The sequence below is a fragment of the Drosophila willistoni genome, unplaced genomic scaffold, assembly GCF_018902025.1.
Source record: "Drosophila willistoni isolate 14030-0811.24 unplaced genomic scaffold, UCI_dwil_1.1 Seg183, whole genome shotgun sequence".
NCBI lineage: Eukaryota > Metazoa > Arthropoda > Insecta > Diptera > Drosophilidae > Drosophila > Drosophila willistoni.
In genome coordinates this window covers 49,846-67,152 of record NW_025814144.1, presented here as the reverse complement: position 1 = coordinate 67,152, position 17,307 = coordinate 49,846, and the positions used below count along the sequence as shown (strand labels likewise).

The 17,307-nt window shown below is 45.2% G+C and overlaps 1 protein-coding gene across 1 annotated transcript; it reads left to right on the top strand.

Moving 5' to 3' along the window:
• The first annotated feature begins 1,374 nt into the window (after positions 1-1,374).
• LOC124461022 lies at positions 1,375-3,847 on the top strand. The gene is made up of 2 exons (XM_047012613.1): positions 1,375-2,052; positions 3,605-3,847. Exons 1-2 carry the CDS (start codon positions 1,375-1,377, stop codon positions 3,845-3,847), a joined length of 921 nt encoding a protein of 306 aa, XP_046868569.1.
• Positions 3,848-17,307: the final 13,460 nt, after the last annotated feature.

The following is a 17,307-nucleotide window of genomic DNA, read 5'->3' as shown; positions in this document are numbered from 1 at the left end:
CAAGCCCAGAACTACCATCGAGAAACCGTCATATCCAACCGAGCCCACCAACGATTTGAATAAACATACAATTAAGCATTAACAACTGAAATCAAACGTGTTTTAATTTCACCGGGGCACAAAATAAATTTGTTGTGCCGAACCTAGCCCAAGAGATATCGTAAATATCCCGAAGGACAAAAAAGGATCGTTACAACTGGCGCCCAACGTGCTATACTGGTGAAATTTTAACAAAACAAAAGTTTGAAAATTGTAAAGAAAACATCAAAATGGGGAAAGGATGGATTTACCACATGAAGAAGGAGGATCTGTTACAGACAGGCCAAAGGATTGGGATCGAGATGACCGGCACAGTGGAGGAAATGAGGAAACAGCTAGGCTAGCGGTAGAAAGGAATGAAACGGACCCAGACTGGAAGGAAGAAATAAATAGATTGGAGACTAAATACTCGAAAAATCTGAAAATGAAAACAATAGCAAGCACATCAAAAACATGCGAAAATGGCGTAGACAAGGAGGCCGATGAATTCCAGAAAATAAACATCGCCACACTAGCAATTCCTCCATATTTACCACCAAGATGGGGAAGCGAAGGAGCCCTAGACAGCGCAGAAACAAAGAGGGACATAAGGAGACAAACAATAGACCCCAAGAAAACGGCAACACATACAACAAATAGGACCACCGAATACGCCAAAGTGGCAAAACAAGTGAGAGAGTGGACATTCAGATTCGATGGCAATTCCAGACCGCTAGAGTTTATAGAACAGATCGAGTGGTCAGCAGACATGTATGGCATCGAGCTGGACATGATCCCGAGAGCAATGCCAGAACTCTTGAAAGACAGAGCACTCAAATGGTACGTCGCAAACAATAAGCAGTGGCGAACATGAAAGGAATTCGTGGAGGGCTTCAAGAAATACTTCCTGCCAAGAGGATTCTTCAACAAATTGGCGGATCAAGTGAAAAATCGCAAACAAAACAGAAACGAGTATTTTAAGGACTATATGATCGACATGCAAACAATGATGAGAACCCTCAAAATACCAGAGTACGAACAATTGGAGGTTATATTAGAAAATTGCACTCCAGATTTGAAGATATTCGTTCGGCCGCACAGAGTCAGAAACCTAGATGAGCTGATGCAATTGGCGGAAGAACATGAGATGCTTGAACAAGAACGATCAGATTTCCATCGCCCAAACAATGCTCAAAGAACACACAACAACCAATCAAGCAACAGAGGAGAAAATAATTACGGGCCACCAGTCACACAGTGCCGAAGATGCCAAGACAACAGCATGGAGAACAATTCAAGACCAAGCCATGAAAATAAAAACATCCAAGATGGAAAAGTATTGAACCCAAACCAGGCATGCCGCAGATGCGGAGCAGCCGGACACTGGGCAAGGGAGTGCAACAATCAGAGACTCATTTTCTGTTGGCAGTGTGGAAGGATTGGGAAGAGAACAAAAGAATGTTGTTGGAGTTCGGGAAACGAAAGGCGGTTCCAGCCTATCAGGGGCGAGCAGGGACCCAGCCAACAAGCTCCTCACCACTAATAGGCCAACTAATAGAGGAAGAGGATCAATTGTCGGCAATCATCGAAGTAGCAGGAGTCCAGATGAAAGCGACAATTGACTCCGGAGCCACGAGTAGTTTCATCAGCAAGCAGATGTTGGAAACAGTGAGGAATAAGGGAAAATGGGAGAACACACACAAACAGGTATACATGGCAGACGGAAAGGTGCGAGACATTGAAGAGCAATGGACAGGATACGTGAGATTTGGGGACAAGGAAATCCACATGCCATTCCTGGTCATGCCAGAAGGAATAGATGCGCTGATACTAGGGTGGAATTTCCTCCGGATTATGAACACAGAGATATCGTGTGGAGGCCACAAAGTGCTAATACCGACAGTCAAGCGAATACAGGGCAGGCTGGTAGAAAGAATATCCATCATGGTCACTCAGAATAGTGATCAACAAGAAATACAAAATTTCCTAAATCAGGAGTTGAAGGAATTAGGGAAAGTTGAGGGACTGTCAAAGGTGGGGATACATCGCATAACAATGAAGGATGATATCCCAATAAAACAAAGGTACTACCCGAAAAATCCAAAAATACAGGGAGAAATCAATACAAAGGTCGATGAACTGTTGACAATGGGATGCATCGAACCATCACAAAGCCCATATAGCTCACCCATAGTGATGCTGAGAAAGAAGCAGACGGGCAAATGGAGATTATGCGTAGATTTTAGACAGATTAACGCAAAATCTATAAAAGATGCATACCCAATGGCACGCATCGACTAGATCTTAAACCAACTACGTGAAGCGAAATTTATAAGCAGCCTAGACCTGAAGGACGGCTATTGGCAAATTCCACTCGAAGAAAACAGCAGGCCAATGACAGCATTCACAGTCCCAGGGAAAGGTTTATTCCAATGGAAAGTGATGCCATTCGGGTTACACTCTGCATCAGCAACGTTCCAACGGGCACTGGACCAAGTCATCGGCCCAGAAATGATACCAAACGCGTTCGCCTATCAAGACGACATAGTGGTAGTAAGCAAAACAATCTCAGAACACATGGTCCACTTGCAAGAAGTGTTCAGTAGATTGAAAGAAGCAAACCTCAGAATAAATGCCGAAAAATGCCAATTTTTCAGAAAAGAGCTAAAGTTTCTAGGACACTTGGTAACAGAAAACGGTATTGCAACGGACCCAGACAAGGTGGCAGCAATAACTCAACTGAAGCCGCCCACGTGCACAAAAGAATTACGGCAATATCTAGGGGTGGCCTCGTGGTACAGACGATTCGTACCAAATTTTGCTATGATAACACATCCGTTAAACGCGCTGCTCAAGAAAAAAACCAAATGGCATTGGAGCGAAGAGCATCAAGCAGCATTCGAATCAGTAAAAGGAAAACTCACGAGTGACCCAGTATTGGCATGCCCAGACTTCACAAAAACGTTCGTACTCCAGACAGATGCAAGCAACACAGGATTAGGGGCCATACTAGTACAAAACACCGAAGAGGGGGAAAGAGTGGTTTCATATCTGTCAAGAGAATTAAATCAAGCAGAGAAGAACTATTCGGCAACAGAAAAGGAATGCCTAGCAATAGTGTGGGCAGTACGCAAGCTGAGACCATATCTCGAGGGATACCGATTTAAGGTGGTGACAGACCACATGGCGTTGAAGTGGTTGAATAGCATAGATAGTCCCACGGGCCGCATAGCTCGATGGGCGCTGGAATTACAACAATATGATTTCGAAATAGCATATCGAAAGGGCAAACTAAACATTGTCGCCGATGCACTATCAAGACAACCGATGGAAGAGTGCAAAAGAATAGTAGACAATGGCGCCCGATTACGACAAGCAAACAAAGAATGTGAGTGGATTCAAGAAGTAATAAATAAAGTACAACAACAACCACAGAAATATCCAGATTACATAGTAGAAAACAGCCAGGTGTACAGGAATATTCCACATAGAGCAGGTCAAGAAGAAGTAATATCATGGAAATTGTGTGTGCCCAAGACGCTACGAAACCAAGTGATGGAAGAAAACCACACTTCCATAACGGCAGGGCATACAGGAAGCAGGCGAACGATTTCCAGAACTGCGGCAAGATATTATTGGCCAGGAATGCAACGAGATATCAGGAAATTCGTGGGAAAATGCACAACGTGTCAGCAATACAAACCCAACCAACAGCAAGCAGCAGGAAAAATGCTGGCGCAAATACCTGATGAACCATGGGCCACTGTTTGTGCTGATTTCGTCGGACCACTACCACGGTCGAAACATGGAAACTCAATGTTACTGGTAATCATTGACCGATTTTCAAAATGGACAGAAATAATACCCATGCGAAAGGCAACCGCGGAGAATCTAATCAAGGCCTTTAGGGAAAGAATTCTGTCAAGATTTGGAGTTCCTAAAGTGGTAATAACTGACAATGGGGTACAATTTACTAGCAGAACATTTAAGAAAATGCTAGAGGAATGGGGATGCCAACACCAATTTACAGCACCATACACACCACAAGAAAACCCAACCGAAAGGGCAAACAGAACAGTGAAAACGATGATTGCTCAGTTTACCGGTGAAAATCAACGGAATTGGGATGAGAGCTGGCCGGAAATAACACTGGCCGTGAATACCAGTCAATCAGAGTCAACTGGATTTACGCCAGCATATGTGATACAAGGACGCGAACCTAGAATGCCAGGCGCAATATACGATAGTGTCACGACAGGCACAGGAAAACAAAGCGTACCACCAGAGGCAAAGGCAAAACAAGTGCAAGAGCTTTTCGAGCTGATAAGACGTAATCTGGAGACGGCGGCACAGGATCAGGCACGTCACTATAACCTAAGGAGGATAGAGTGGAGACCAACAATTGGAACCACAGTATGGGCACAAGAACACCATCTTTCGAATGCGGCCGAAGGATTTGCAGCAAAATTGGCACCAAGATTTGGAGGCCCTTATGAAGTAACAGGATTTTTGTCTCCAGTTATATGTAAATTACGGCACAAAGAAACAGGAAAAACCAGGCAAGCACATATCAGCCAGATGAAAGAGCAAATAAGTGAACAGACAGATGTCAATAAAATAGATGAACAATGAGTATGGACGAATCTGATGACATGGCAGCGAGAAATCTGCACAGACCGGCCGGCTGGGCAGAAATCTCAAAAACATGACACAGAGCCAAAAATCTCAAAGTGCATCAAAATCGTACAAATCACGTAACAAAAAAAAAAATGTAAAACAAAAGAATCACAAAGTGCGTAAATAAGAACAAGCAGAACAGCAAAGTCACAAACCGCATACCGGAACAAGATAAATATATGCGGACATCATATACATACAGCCAGGCAAATATGCATGAGCAAATAGAAAATAGCAAAAAAAAAAAAACAAGGATAAACAAAAAAAACGATCACACAATCAAAGAGAGCCAAAGCCTACACATGCGCACGATAGTACACATGTAATAGTATGAGTGCACAAAGAGAAAACAAAAGGAAAGAGAGGGGAACACACATACACATGCGCATAAGAGTGAGCATGTAATCGTGCATCGCGACATACACACACATGCGCGCGTTAATACATTAGTATTAGTGGAGCATTGCAGGGGCATTAAAATATTCGGCATCGATAGTTAAAATAGAGAATCCAAAGTTTTGAATAACGGTAAAAATTTAACAAATATCAAAGATGCGAGGTTTCCTGCATGCAGAAATCCTAAGCAAGAGTCACTCAAAGTTTAACACTCAGCGAGTAAAACCAACAAAAATAAAAAACCCAATTAGAATGAATGCGTTTAACGTAAATTTTGGCCAGGATGAAGGCGTAGTTCGACGAGGTGCGGCACCGCGGGCCAATATGGAACGCCGGATATGATAGATCCGGCAATCGCCGCCTCATCGGACGAGGAGAACGATGAGGACGTAGATGACAGTGGCTACGGATCTGAGGAGAGCGAAGCCGAGTCGGCGATAAACCAGGGCCACCAGGAGGAGGAGAATGATGAGGAAATATGGAGGGAACTAGGCGAGGCGATACGCATGATGGACGACGAAGAGGCGAGAGATGCGAGCAGCGGCCGGAGTAGCCCAGAAGAGTATGCGCCGTGGGAGCAAAATGAGATCTATGAGCCTCCGGCAAGATTGTGGGAGCCAGCGCGTCCACCAACGCCGTTTCGTATGGTGGACTCAATGTCAGAGGCCAGCGAAACGGCGGAGATGGCCGTGGCTGATGAAGGTGCGGCTGATGGAGTAGCCAGCCCACCTCCACTCGAGCCAGAGGGGACGGATTGGGAGGCAGAAGGATCGACGTCGGAGAACCAGCAGTGGATGGAATGGTAGTCGGAGCAGATGAGGCAGCAGGAAGAGGCGGAGCGAGAGCTGCTGAGGTGGGAAAGGGCCCAACAGGAGGAGGAGCAGCTGAAACGGGCAAGAGAACGGCTGGCGATGGCAATGTGGCAACAACAACAGCAGCAACAAATGCAACTGCAACAGCAACAGCAGCAACAAAAGCAACTGCAACAGCAACAGCAGCAACAAAGGCAACTGCAACAGCAACAGCAGCAACAATTGCAGCATCAGCAACAGCAACAGCAGCAACAAATGCAACAGCAACAGCAGCAACAATTGCAGCAACAGCAACAGCAACAGCAGCAACAAATGCAACTGCAACAACAACAGCAGCCACAATGGCAGCAACAGCAACAGCAGCTGCAGCTCGAATACCGAGAGTGCCCGTGGGTGTGGCCAAGACCGGCATTGAGTAGATAAATGTCTGCACCCACGGGGCACAATGACAGTGCTCGGCCCATATTGGCCAGGCAAAACTCATGCCCAGTGCCATACGGGCACGAGAGATATGAGGCGGTGGAGGAGAGAAATTGGCCGGAGATGGTGGCGGATATCGTGGGCCAAATGGTGCGACAGGAAGGGCAGAGGAGAGTTAGAATAGTATGGGCGGGACAAAATAGGTATAGGATTAGGATAGCTCAGGGGGTAGTTCGAGTATATAGAGAAAGGAGAACATAATAAGTAGAATAAGTAGGAGTAATGAGAATATAATAAGTAGGATATTTAAATGTAAGTTAGGTATAAGAAAAGATGCGGAACGGGCCAAAAATGAAAAAAAAAAAACAACAATGAAAAGATGCCCTAATCCGCCAGCATTTAACGAAAAGATACTCAGTAATCGCCAACATTAGAAGATGCCAAATGGCCAATAAAAGATGCGAGCTGAGTCCGAAAGAAAAAAAAACCCCAAAAACAAGCAAAACACATGCAAAATAAAAAAAAAAAAAAAACTACAAAGGCAAAACATAAAAATGCACAAGTACGAAAATGAAAAATACACACGCAGAAAACAAACACAACAAACACATGCAGAAAACAAACAAGGTACAAGGGACAGGGGAGGGCAAATCCCTCCCGAAGAAGGGGGGGAGTGTGAGGAACATTATATACACAAGAATAATGTCCCACACAACAAACAAGCTACAACAAACAAGATACAAAGCCACAATACATAAGATGCAACAAACAGCCAGATACAAACGCAGCCAAGACACAAACTAAAGTATAAGAGTGAAATCGGATGTAAATGATCAAATAAACATGGCCAGCCGAACATTGCCGATCGAACCCCACGCAACCGCTGGCTTTTCGTACAAGCGGGAAGATGCGTGGGAGACATAATGCGATAAGTTCGGTCGTATAAGAGCCAATGCAAGAGGCCGGTCGAACATGGCCGATCGGACCCCACGCAACCGCTGGCGATTTCGTACAAGCGGGAAGATGCGTGGGAAACATAATACGATAAGTTCGGTCGTATAAGAGCCAATGAAAGAGGCCGGTCGAACATGGCCGATCGAACCCCACGCAACCGCTGGCGATTTCGTACAAGCGGGAAGATGCGTGGGAAACATAATGAGTATTAGTGGCTGTATAAGAGTAAATGAAACCGGGCTTGAGGGCATAATTGCATGCAAAAATAGGGCATTGGCCTCATTAGATAAATTAAGAGCATGGAGAGGCAAATGTAAATGCATGCATTAGCGTACATACACGCACGTCACACGTACACTATGCGTGAGTGACGGCATGGGAGAATACCGGTGGCCAATGGGCCGCGCGATGCCTACGTCACGCTCATGAGAGCGAAAGCAGTTAGAATGCGAGCACCAAAAGACTTTCGGGAGCGAGAGAAAACAAAAGTGAGGGCCAAGCAAGCCCGAAAGACGGGTGCGGGGGACGCTTGGTACCGAAACGAAACCAAGTGAGGGCTATGCTTGTGAATCGGGGAGTAGGGGGGAAAGCAAAGATGCGAGAAGCAATGATGGTTTATGGAGGTGTGAGGGGAATATGCAAGCCGAAGGGGGAGGGATGAGGCCATGGGGAAGCCCTCTATCTGATGGATGCGAGATGCATATGAAAGTGTATTTGCATGGGGATTTAAATAATACAATATATTAAATTAATCAGGCTATTTATGTTCAAATGATAATTTTAGTTAATACAATTAGTATATATGTATGTAAATATCAATATTGAGCAAATATGGGTGAAATTGGGTATGACGAGTGAATCTAAGGGAGCGACGGGCGACGGCAGCGCTGGCAGAGAAAGCAGAGAGAGTCAACGGGATATGAAGGGCGGCCAATAGAAAGGCGACGCCAATGCGTGAAAGTGATGGAAGCACGTAGATACAAGGGAGCTAGACAAGGACAAGGAAATAAATGGGCGCTCAGCCACAAAGAAAGTGGACATATGCGCAAAGGATTTACGGGACTTTCACCACGCATAGCAACAAATGGATGCGTGGGTGAAAGCAGAGGGCCGATGGAAATGTACCAGCTGTATAGCGGTACTACACCAAGATATTCCTGAGGCCGTGGGAATTGCCTATATAAAGGCAACGCCCATCAAGCAGAATCATCAAGTCATCAAGACGTGATCAAGCAACAAGTAATTAAGGCCTTACGAGTAACCTTAAGAAACTTAGCAAGGAAACACAAGGAGCAGCAGAAAACTAAGAACTATACAGGCCTTACGAGTAACCTGTACAGTTCCACTTGATAGCAACAAGTCCTTAAATAAGGATAATAAACACCGTACCCAAGCTAGAGTAAATTTGAGAGAAGCCAAGCAATCTCCAGGAGTACCCAAGGTCAGTGGAAGGCACGAGGATATATCCTACTGCCGAAATTCCAGGATCTATATATCCTGACGAGTACCAATTTCTGAGGAACATCCTGCTTCGTGATGACAGCTACGGGATTCATCCCAGACCCTTAAAGCAAAAGCATTCTCAACGAACTCAGCGAAAAGGGTGCAGAGGTGTGTGGCGCAAATCAAGCACACTGTACGGATCGAGACAGTAACCAGCAACGGCTATAGGAGCAAGAGGAAGACGAGAAGGGTCGACGAGGGATTCGAAGTGACTCACCAACGCTGCCCAAGCCCAGAACTACCATCGAGAAACCGTCATATCCAACCGAGTCCACCAACGATTTGAATAAACATACAATTAAGCATTAACAACTGAAATCAAACGTGTTTTAATTTCACCGGGGCACAAAATAAATTTGTTGTGCCGAACCTAGCCCAAGAGATATCGTAAATATCCCGAAGGACAAAAAAGGATCGTTACAGTGTTTTTTGCATTTTATACCTGATGCCAGGTTTTATACGCTGTGGCCGCTGGCACAAGCGCAGACCACAGTCCTCTTCGTGTCTCAAAGGCCCTGGGGGTTTGTTGGTCCTCTTCTTGTAACCTGAAAAGATTGCTAGTCGGTAACTTAAGACTTACTCTGTCTATAGGGGATTTTTAAAATCCCCGAAGGACAAAAAAGGATCGTTATTTTGTTTTTGCATTTTATACCTGATGCCAGGTTTTATACGCTGTGGCCGCTGGCACAAGCGCAGACCACAGTCCTCTTCGTGTCTCAAAGGCCCTGGGGGTTTGTTGGTCCTCTTCTTGTAACCTGAAAAGATTGCTAGTCGGTAACTTAAGACTTACTCTGTCTATAGGGGATCTTTAAAAATCGCGCCTAAGCGAGCGCCCAAAAGCACGCAGCACTATGAATGCTAATGTTGTGAGCTTATGTTAAGCCGTCAGCTGGTTTATCGGCTCTGTTATCGATTGACGGTTTGTTATGACCTTACCTGGTCCTATGCGCGTCGATAACTCGAAGAGGCTCGCCGGCTAGCTATAATCGGGTCGTGGGATGCGATAACCCTGCCTCTTTCGCGCACAACAAAAAAAAAATGTATCAACACACAATCCAGGGCACATCATTGAGGACGACATCCACTGGAGACTGTTACTGAGGACTAGAATAAATATTACTACATATACTTTGGTCACTGAGCACACACAAACGCTTCACACACACCGGCTTGGGGATCATGCCTTGGGCTTTGAATTGATCCCGGCATACCCACCCTTCCTGGCAGTTTTGGCATCCTACTGCCCCATTTAAACACATTCGCTGGTATTATCGGTTCATTACCGATCGCTCATCCCATTTCTCCGGGTACTACTCACCGTCCCCCCGTTTTTCCAACAAACCAAACTACTCAATATACATCATATTTTCTCAATCGTTTATAATAATTTTATAAGATGATAGGGTAATTTAATTAATTCAAATTTTTACGCGCTCACCGTGACATCACTCTGTCTCCAATGACCCTCTGTATTCGGGCAACAAAAAGAACAAAAAAATATAAATTATTGATAATTTCTCCTTTGCTTTTTTTCAGACGCCAACCTGACCATAGGGGACCTACCTAAAAAAAGAGCTCTTCTTTTATGGTAAGGACTATGTGCAGATTACACCTATTGGAGTTTTCGTGGGACTAATACGTTACGACAAGAAATGTAGCGATGGCACGTTTTACAAGGATATGATTAACTAGAATAAAAAAAGAACAAACGATAGTAATAATATAATGACTCGATATTGGCAAACAAAAAAAAAAACGACATTCGAGCGATTAAATAAAAGCAAATAAATAAATGAAATAAATAAATAATTTAATAATTAGGTAAATAAATAATTGAATAAATAAATATGAATAATTAGGATAAGGTTATATGAATAAATAAATAGTTATGTACGATTTAGGCAATAAATTAACTCTGTATGAGTATATATATATATATATAAACGAGGACGCTAAAAATAGACAGGGGATTACTATTTTAAAATAAATCGGTCTTGCGGGAGCGTATCTGGTGACCACTTGTGGAACAGATTCACCTTACGACTCCCAAAGGATAGTTTAGGGAATTTATCCCGCGCCGGCTTCTGTGAAAATTTCAGGTTAAACTCGTGTTCAGGCCGGACCTCCCTCTTCTGTTTTAATTTATAACTTTTTCCTGAAGGCGGAATATGTGGTGGTCACTAGACCATGGAGAATCTTCATGATCATGGGGGGAAATAAAAAGCTTGGCCAGGCCCAGAAAATATGCGGCCTGACCTCTGATGACTGCCGATTTGGTTGGCCTGTACTGAGAATCACGAAGGGGAGGATAAGATTAGGACTAACTCCCCTGGGCCGTCCCTAAATATGAAAGATTCACTTACCCCTCTATCTCGTCCAATCCCGTATGGGCATATACCCAGGATTTGGCTTCCCTCTTGGAATAATTCACTGTATAAAATTTTTCTGGATTCTCACATCACGTTTTTTTTTATTTGGTATTAATTCTTTTTTTTTACTTTTTCTTTTTAGGGTCTCGCCCTACCAACCACTCTCGAGAACTTCTTCGACCGATTTGACCTTCATCTGTCCCGATTATCCCGACCAGGAACAGTCCCAACTCCGAAATCCTCTCTCTCAGATTTCAAAAGCCGGGGTACCGATCTTCTCATTTGTTACCCGCTCCCTTACCCGTTTAAGGGGAAAAATTCCCTACCTTCGTGTCTCCATTATCCAACACTACATAGAATTTCCCGACTTATCGATAACTATAAACAAAAAAAACACCCCAGCCATAACAACACACGGGCATATTTGTGGCTTGTCGCTATATATGACCGTGAAAAATGGCTCTACGCGAACTACAATCCCCTCGGGATATCACACGACAGCGCTCCCAGGACCAGCTACGACACGCCCAACGAGGGAAAACGCTCACACACACAGAGACTGAGGAATGACTACGCCATGCCCTGGATTGACCATTTCACACCGCTGGAATCAGGTGAGTACTTGAAGTATCTATTGCCCCAGTTTGCTGACCGTATAAATTGGCTTTCAGGTAACCCCTCACCTTTTTGACTCTCTTTACTGTTTCAAATCCTTCGCATGATAGATGCCGCTAGGTTTCCCTTCGAGCGTCTCGGTTTCGAACATATTGTTACCAACTAGGCTTCTTATACGGCATTTTAGATACTTGCGCGCAAAATTATCATTAAAATTTTTCCCAAAATTGCTTAAAACGAAATTTCGTCCATACACCTCCTGTCCGGGTCGAAAATACACCTCCCTTGACCGACGGTTATAAGGCAAAGCGCTTTTATCATGAGCGACTCTTAGCCTCTTTCGGACCTCGTCCCTCATTAGTCTGATAGTCTGCTCCATTTGTGAACATGTTTTGGCCAAAAAGGGCAAAATAAGGTGACACTCCCGTGGCTTGATGCACCGCCCCTCTCAAACTGCATTCGATTTCGCTGAGATACAGGTCCCAATCCCGATGATCATCGTTTAGGTAAGCCCGGATCGCGTTCAGCACCGACTGGTTGACTCTTTCGGCCGCGTTGGACTGAGGCGAATATACCGCATTGCGGAGATGCTTTACGCCATATTCCCGCAACAATTATTCAAACTGCTTGGACACAAATTGTTTTCCGTTTTCGCTATGCACTAGTTCCGGCACCCCGAATTTGTGGAAAACTTCGCGTTTGAGGAATTTCACCACGCCGTTCGCGCAATTGGTCGACTTTGTTTCTTTGCACACTCGGCAGTCCCGAACATAGGCCTTCACCTGAGCCACCATTTCTGGCCAGTGATACCTTTGACGGAGAATTGATAGAGTCTAGAGAGATTGTGGGCTCGTGCGCCTGTGCCACCATAGTTGTGGTCAATGCCGGAGGTATCCACAATCTCCATCCACCATCCAAGATCTCAGGGGCACCCTGAAGGGCGGATGCCTTTTTAAAAATATATCCGTCCTCCACCATGAGGTCTGGAAGCTTTTCTTGGTTGGCGAGGACTTCCTGCCGCAACTCCTTATATTTAAGGGAGTCAAACTCTGTAGTCTCCAAGCCCAGGATAGAGTCCACTCTGATTTCCTCTACCATCCTGGATAGGGTGTCGGCCACAACGTTTTCTGACCCCATTCGGTGAACTATTTCGAAATCGAAAGCATGCAGTTTTAGTGACCATCGTGCTAATCGACCATCCAGGTCTTTCAGCGACATTAGCCACCTCAGACTCGAATGATCCGTGATGACCGTGAACGGAATCATCTCTACATATGGCCTAAACCGTTTGATCGCCATAATCGCCTCTAGACACTCCTTTTCAGTAACGCTGTAATTCTTCTGACATTTATTCAATTTGTACGAATAGAATTCGATGAGTCTCTCACCTCCATCTGGATCTTCTTGGAACAGTACCCCACCTATCCCAATATTAGAGGCGTCACACTGAATAAAAAACCTTTTTCCGAAATCGGGGTGACTAAGAACTGGAGCTGTTGTCATTGCTTCCTTCAAGCGTCTTACCGCTATAGCTTCGTCGGTCATATGGAACTTTCCATTCTTTTTAAGAGTATCCGTGATTGGAGCAATCAAGTCTGCGAAGTTCTGTATGAACCTCCGGTACCATCCCACCGTGCCCAAGAAACTTCGCACTTCCCGAACACTTCTTGGAGTGATCAACTTCTGGATTGCCTCCACTTTCCGGGGTTCCGTTCTTAACACGCCTCCTCCGATGATGAAGCCCAGATATCTTAATTCTTTGTGATAGAAGTGCGATTTCTTTAACCCGATGGTCAAGCCGGCCGACTTTAAACAGTCTGCCACTTGCTGTAGGACGCCTAAATGGGATTCGAAATCAGGTGTGACTACCAACAAGTCATCCAGATAAACGAATACCTTTTCCCTGAGCCTAGCTGGTATCACCTGATCCATTAGCCGGCATAAACTTTGGCCTGCATTACAGAGTCCGAAAGGCATCACTGCAAACTGGTAGAGTGGTCTCCCAGGGACTGTAAAAGCAGTAACAGGACGACTATGGTCTTCGAACTCAATCTGCCAGTATGCGTGCTTTAGGTCGACACTACTTATATATATAGTCTCTCCAATTCGACTCAGAATACCATCGATTTGCTGTAGTGGATAGGCATCTTTTTTAGTGGCCTGATTGATTTTCCGTGCATCGAGGCACAACCGAGGCACATTGCTCCATGCGCTCTCACTCTCTTCTATGACTCCCAGTCGCAACATTTCATCCAATTCGTCATAAATTAAGCGTTGTTTGGCTGGAGACACGGGATAATGCCTCGATTTCACCGGTACCGTTCCTTCCAGTAGCACTTGTTACTGAAGCTAGATACGGGGTCCATTTTAGCCCCAGTTGTTCAACCAGCTCTCGACATCCCCTTCCTAAAACGCTTACGGAGGCCCCTGAATCCAATAATCCTTGTATGACCTGTTCTCCAATGGCCACGTCGGCATATGCTCTCGGATCGGACCTTTCTTCGGACACAACAGCTGCAACAGTCAATCGAATCGTCTCTCGCTCCCATCTCCTTTGTCGAAACCTTTCTCGAGCCTTACGAACTCGCCTAGATAGAGTAGTCATGCCCTCTAGTGAGTGGCCAGATTTTTGGCAATTCCAACAAACCAAAATCCGTTGAGCCAATGAGTCCGTCATTGCCTCGTATAGATCCTCAACGTGCCCGGATCGGAAATCTTGGCGACGGTTTGCCGGTGCTCGACTGAAACCGCTGTGTTTTGCCAACTCGTCAGCGAAATTCCTCTCTACATCGCGACATTCCTCGCGAAGATGGTCGACAGTGTAGGCCTGTATGGGGTACACCAGATGCTTCCATGGCTCTCTCAGACTTTTTTTGATTGTCTTCACGACCCAGTCTTCCGAGAGTGGCGATTTTATTCCGGCCCGTAGCCTCCGCATTGCCTGGAAAAATGAATGAAAAGACTCGCCTGTTTTGTGCCTCCTTTCCATCATGTCTTGGATTCGCTCGTAGTCACATCTAGTATCACAATACTGGTCTTCCATCGCAGCCTTCAGCGATGGCCAGTCCGATGGTGGTTTCGTCCGCATTTCCAGCCAGTACTCCAGCAATTGGTGAAAGTCTCGGAGTATTTCCTCCCACGGCGTGTTGTAGTGTCTCTGGAGGTGTTCCACAAGAAATCTTCCACTGTAATGCCTCCGGATCGACCCGAAAACATCACCTGCCATTTGGCGATGGGAACGAACACCCTCCGAGAATGGTCCGCGACTCGGTAACTAGATGGTCTGTTTCTCTGGGGAAGTAGAGGTGGTTGGTTGTTCCCCCTGACGTCCGCTTCTGCCCGTTGTTCACTTTGCCTCATCTGCTGATACGTTCTATGGCATTGGTGACCCGGCAACGCTGTGGACGCGGATATGCCAGCTCCGGGTAATGGGAATTGGTTGCTGGATTGCCAGTTTCCTCTGTGAAGTTGGTGCCAACCGTTTGCCTGGAGTCCGGCCCCACTCACCGGCGCAGTTCCCATTTTTGGGGCTTCACCCGCCATACGCTGTGGATTCTCACTTATACTGGATTGGGCCGCGTATCGCCTCGGATATGCTGGTTGTTCTCCCCCATATGGACGCGCCCCAGGCTGTGAAATCTGTGTCATACCCGAACGGCTGGACCCTATAGACGACCCTTTCCTCACCTCTAGACGATCCTATTGGAAACTATTGTTTCTCAAAGCTTTCTTCCAAACTTTTATCTATTCTACGGCTCACGAAGTCGGTCATCTCCTGCCTCATCTGAGTGTGACACTGCTGGACCGCCGCTTCGAGCTGTCTAATTGATATTGCCGCATACGCCTCGGCATTTTCCCGGGACAGCTGTTCTTGTATCGGATCGAGGCCCATATTCAAAGGAGCGCTTACTGGAGTCGCTACATCATTTAAAGATAGCCGCCTTGGGACAGCCCCTTGAGAAAACCGCGTATCCCGCTGTCCAATTCCCACCAGCATCTGAGCTGCTGTTAGGGTGGAGCAGTTGGGAGGCTGGTTATTGGATTCTTCATCGGCATTCATCATTCCTATTTAACCTACTTTTTTTGTATTAATTAAAATTACTATCCTTATATATTTATGTATCTAATCTTTACTCCCTTCTCTTTTTTTTTTTTATTTTTGTTATTCACCAATATACTTTCTCTTTATTTTATAGACCTTGACTGATTCTCGTATCTATGCAGGAAAAAAGGGGAAATTTGTGATGAAAATCTATTTGCTTTCAGGTGTATTACGCTATGTAAACGCTATGTAAATCACCCCCCTGATGACGGGACGCTACTGCAAACTTCATCAAAGTCTGAGGACGCCCGTATTAGACGCTCGTTAGTTCCACTTGGCTACCACACTAATAGAAAACATCACGTAAGTTTAGACAACATGACTAACATAATTCCACATACTAACTACACCTAACATTGTCCAACTATCCCAGCAATCGTATCTTCTACTCAAGAATTTTGACGCTAATGCTACCTCCGGGCGAATCGCTTAGGCGTTATACCGCCTGTGCGATGACTCCGGCTACTTTTACTTTCTTCATTAATTTTTACTAATATCTCTCCTGTTTGTTTCAGATCGACATGATTCCATCAAGGCACGCTCGCTAATTACAGATGACTTCATCCGTTGTAATGCCGCCGTGGCTGATAAAAAAAATACCGTCTGGAGCCATCATGTACTTGACAATGTTCGGTCTGTTGTCCGCTTTCCTAGACACCGGGTTCCCGCCTATCCCGGTAATAGACGGGTATCTTTAGCAGCAAACGAAACAAAAGGGACATTTTAAGCTAACACTATCGTTCCAGAAACTCTGATTTTCACCGATCGTTAGAACGTTCTTCATTTTTGTGGACTCGGACCCATGCGTTCCTCTCCCCAAAAATGAATAACTTGTTCGATGAGAACCGAATTTCTGTTGATTCAAATTGGGCGCCATTTATTGTTATGACCTTACCTGGTCCTATGCGCGTCGATAACTCGAAGAGGCTCGCCGGCTAGCTATAATCGGGTCGTGGGATGCGATAACCCTGCCTCTTACGCGCACAACAATACCAAAAATTTATCAACACACAATCCAGGGCACATCATTGAGGACGATATCCACTGGAGACTGTTACTGAGGACTAGAATAAATATTACTACATATACTTTGGTCACTGAGCACACACAAACGCTTCACACACACCGGCTTGGGGATCATGCCTTGGGCTTTGAATTGATCTCGGCATACCCACCCTTCCTGGCAGTTTTGGCATCCTACTGCCCCATTTAAACACATTCGCTGGTATTATCGGTTCATTACCGATCGCTCATCCCATTTCTCCGGGTACTACTCACTGTCCCCCCCTTTTTCCAACAAACCAAACTACTCAATATACATCATATTTTCTCAATCGTTTATAATAATTTTATAAGATGATAGGATAATTTAATTAATTCAAATTTTTACGCGCTCACCGAGACATCACTCTGTCTCCAATGACCCTCTGTATTCGGGCAA

Coding starts and splice junctions, on each gene's coding strand:
- LOC124461022 (XM_047012613.1), top strand. CDS start 1,375: ATGCCGCAGATGCGGAGCAGCCGGACACTGGGCAAGGGAGTGCAACAA. Junction 2,053..3,604: donor AAGTTGAGGGACTGTCAAAG/GTGGGGATACAT, acceptor CCATAACGGCAG/GGCATACAGGAAGCAGGCGA.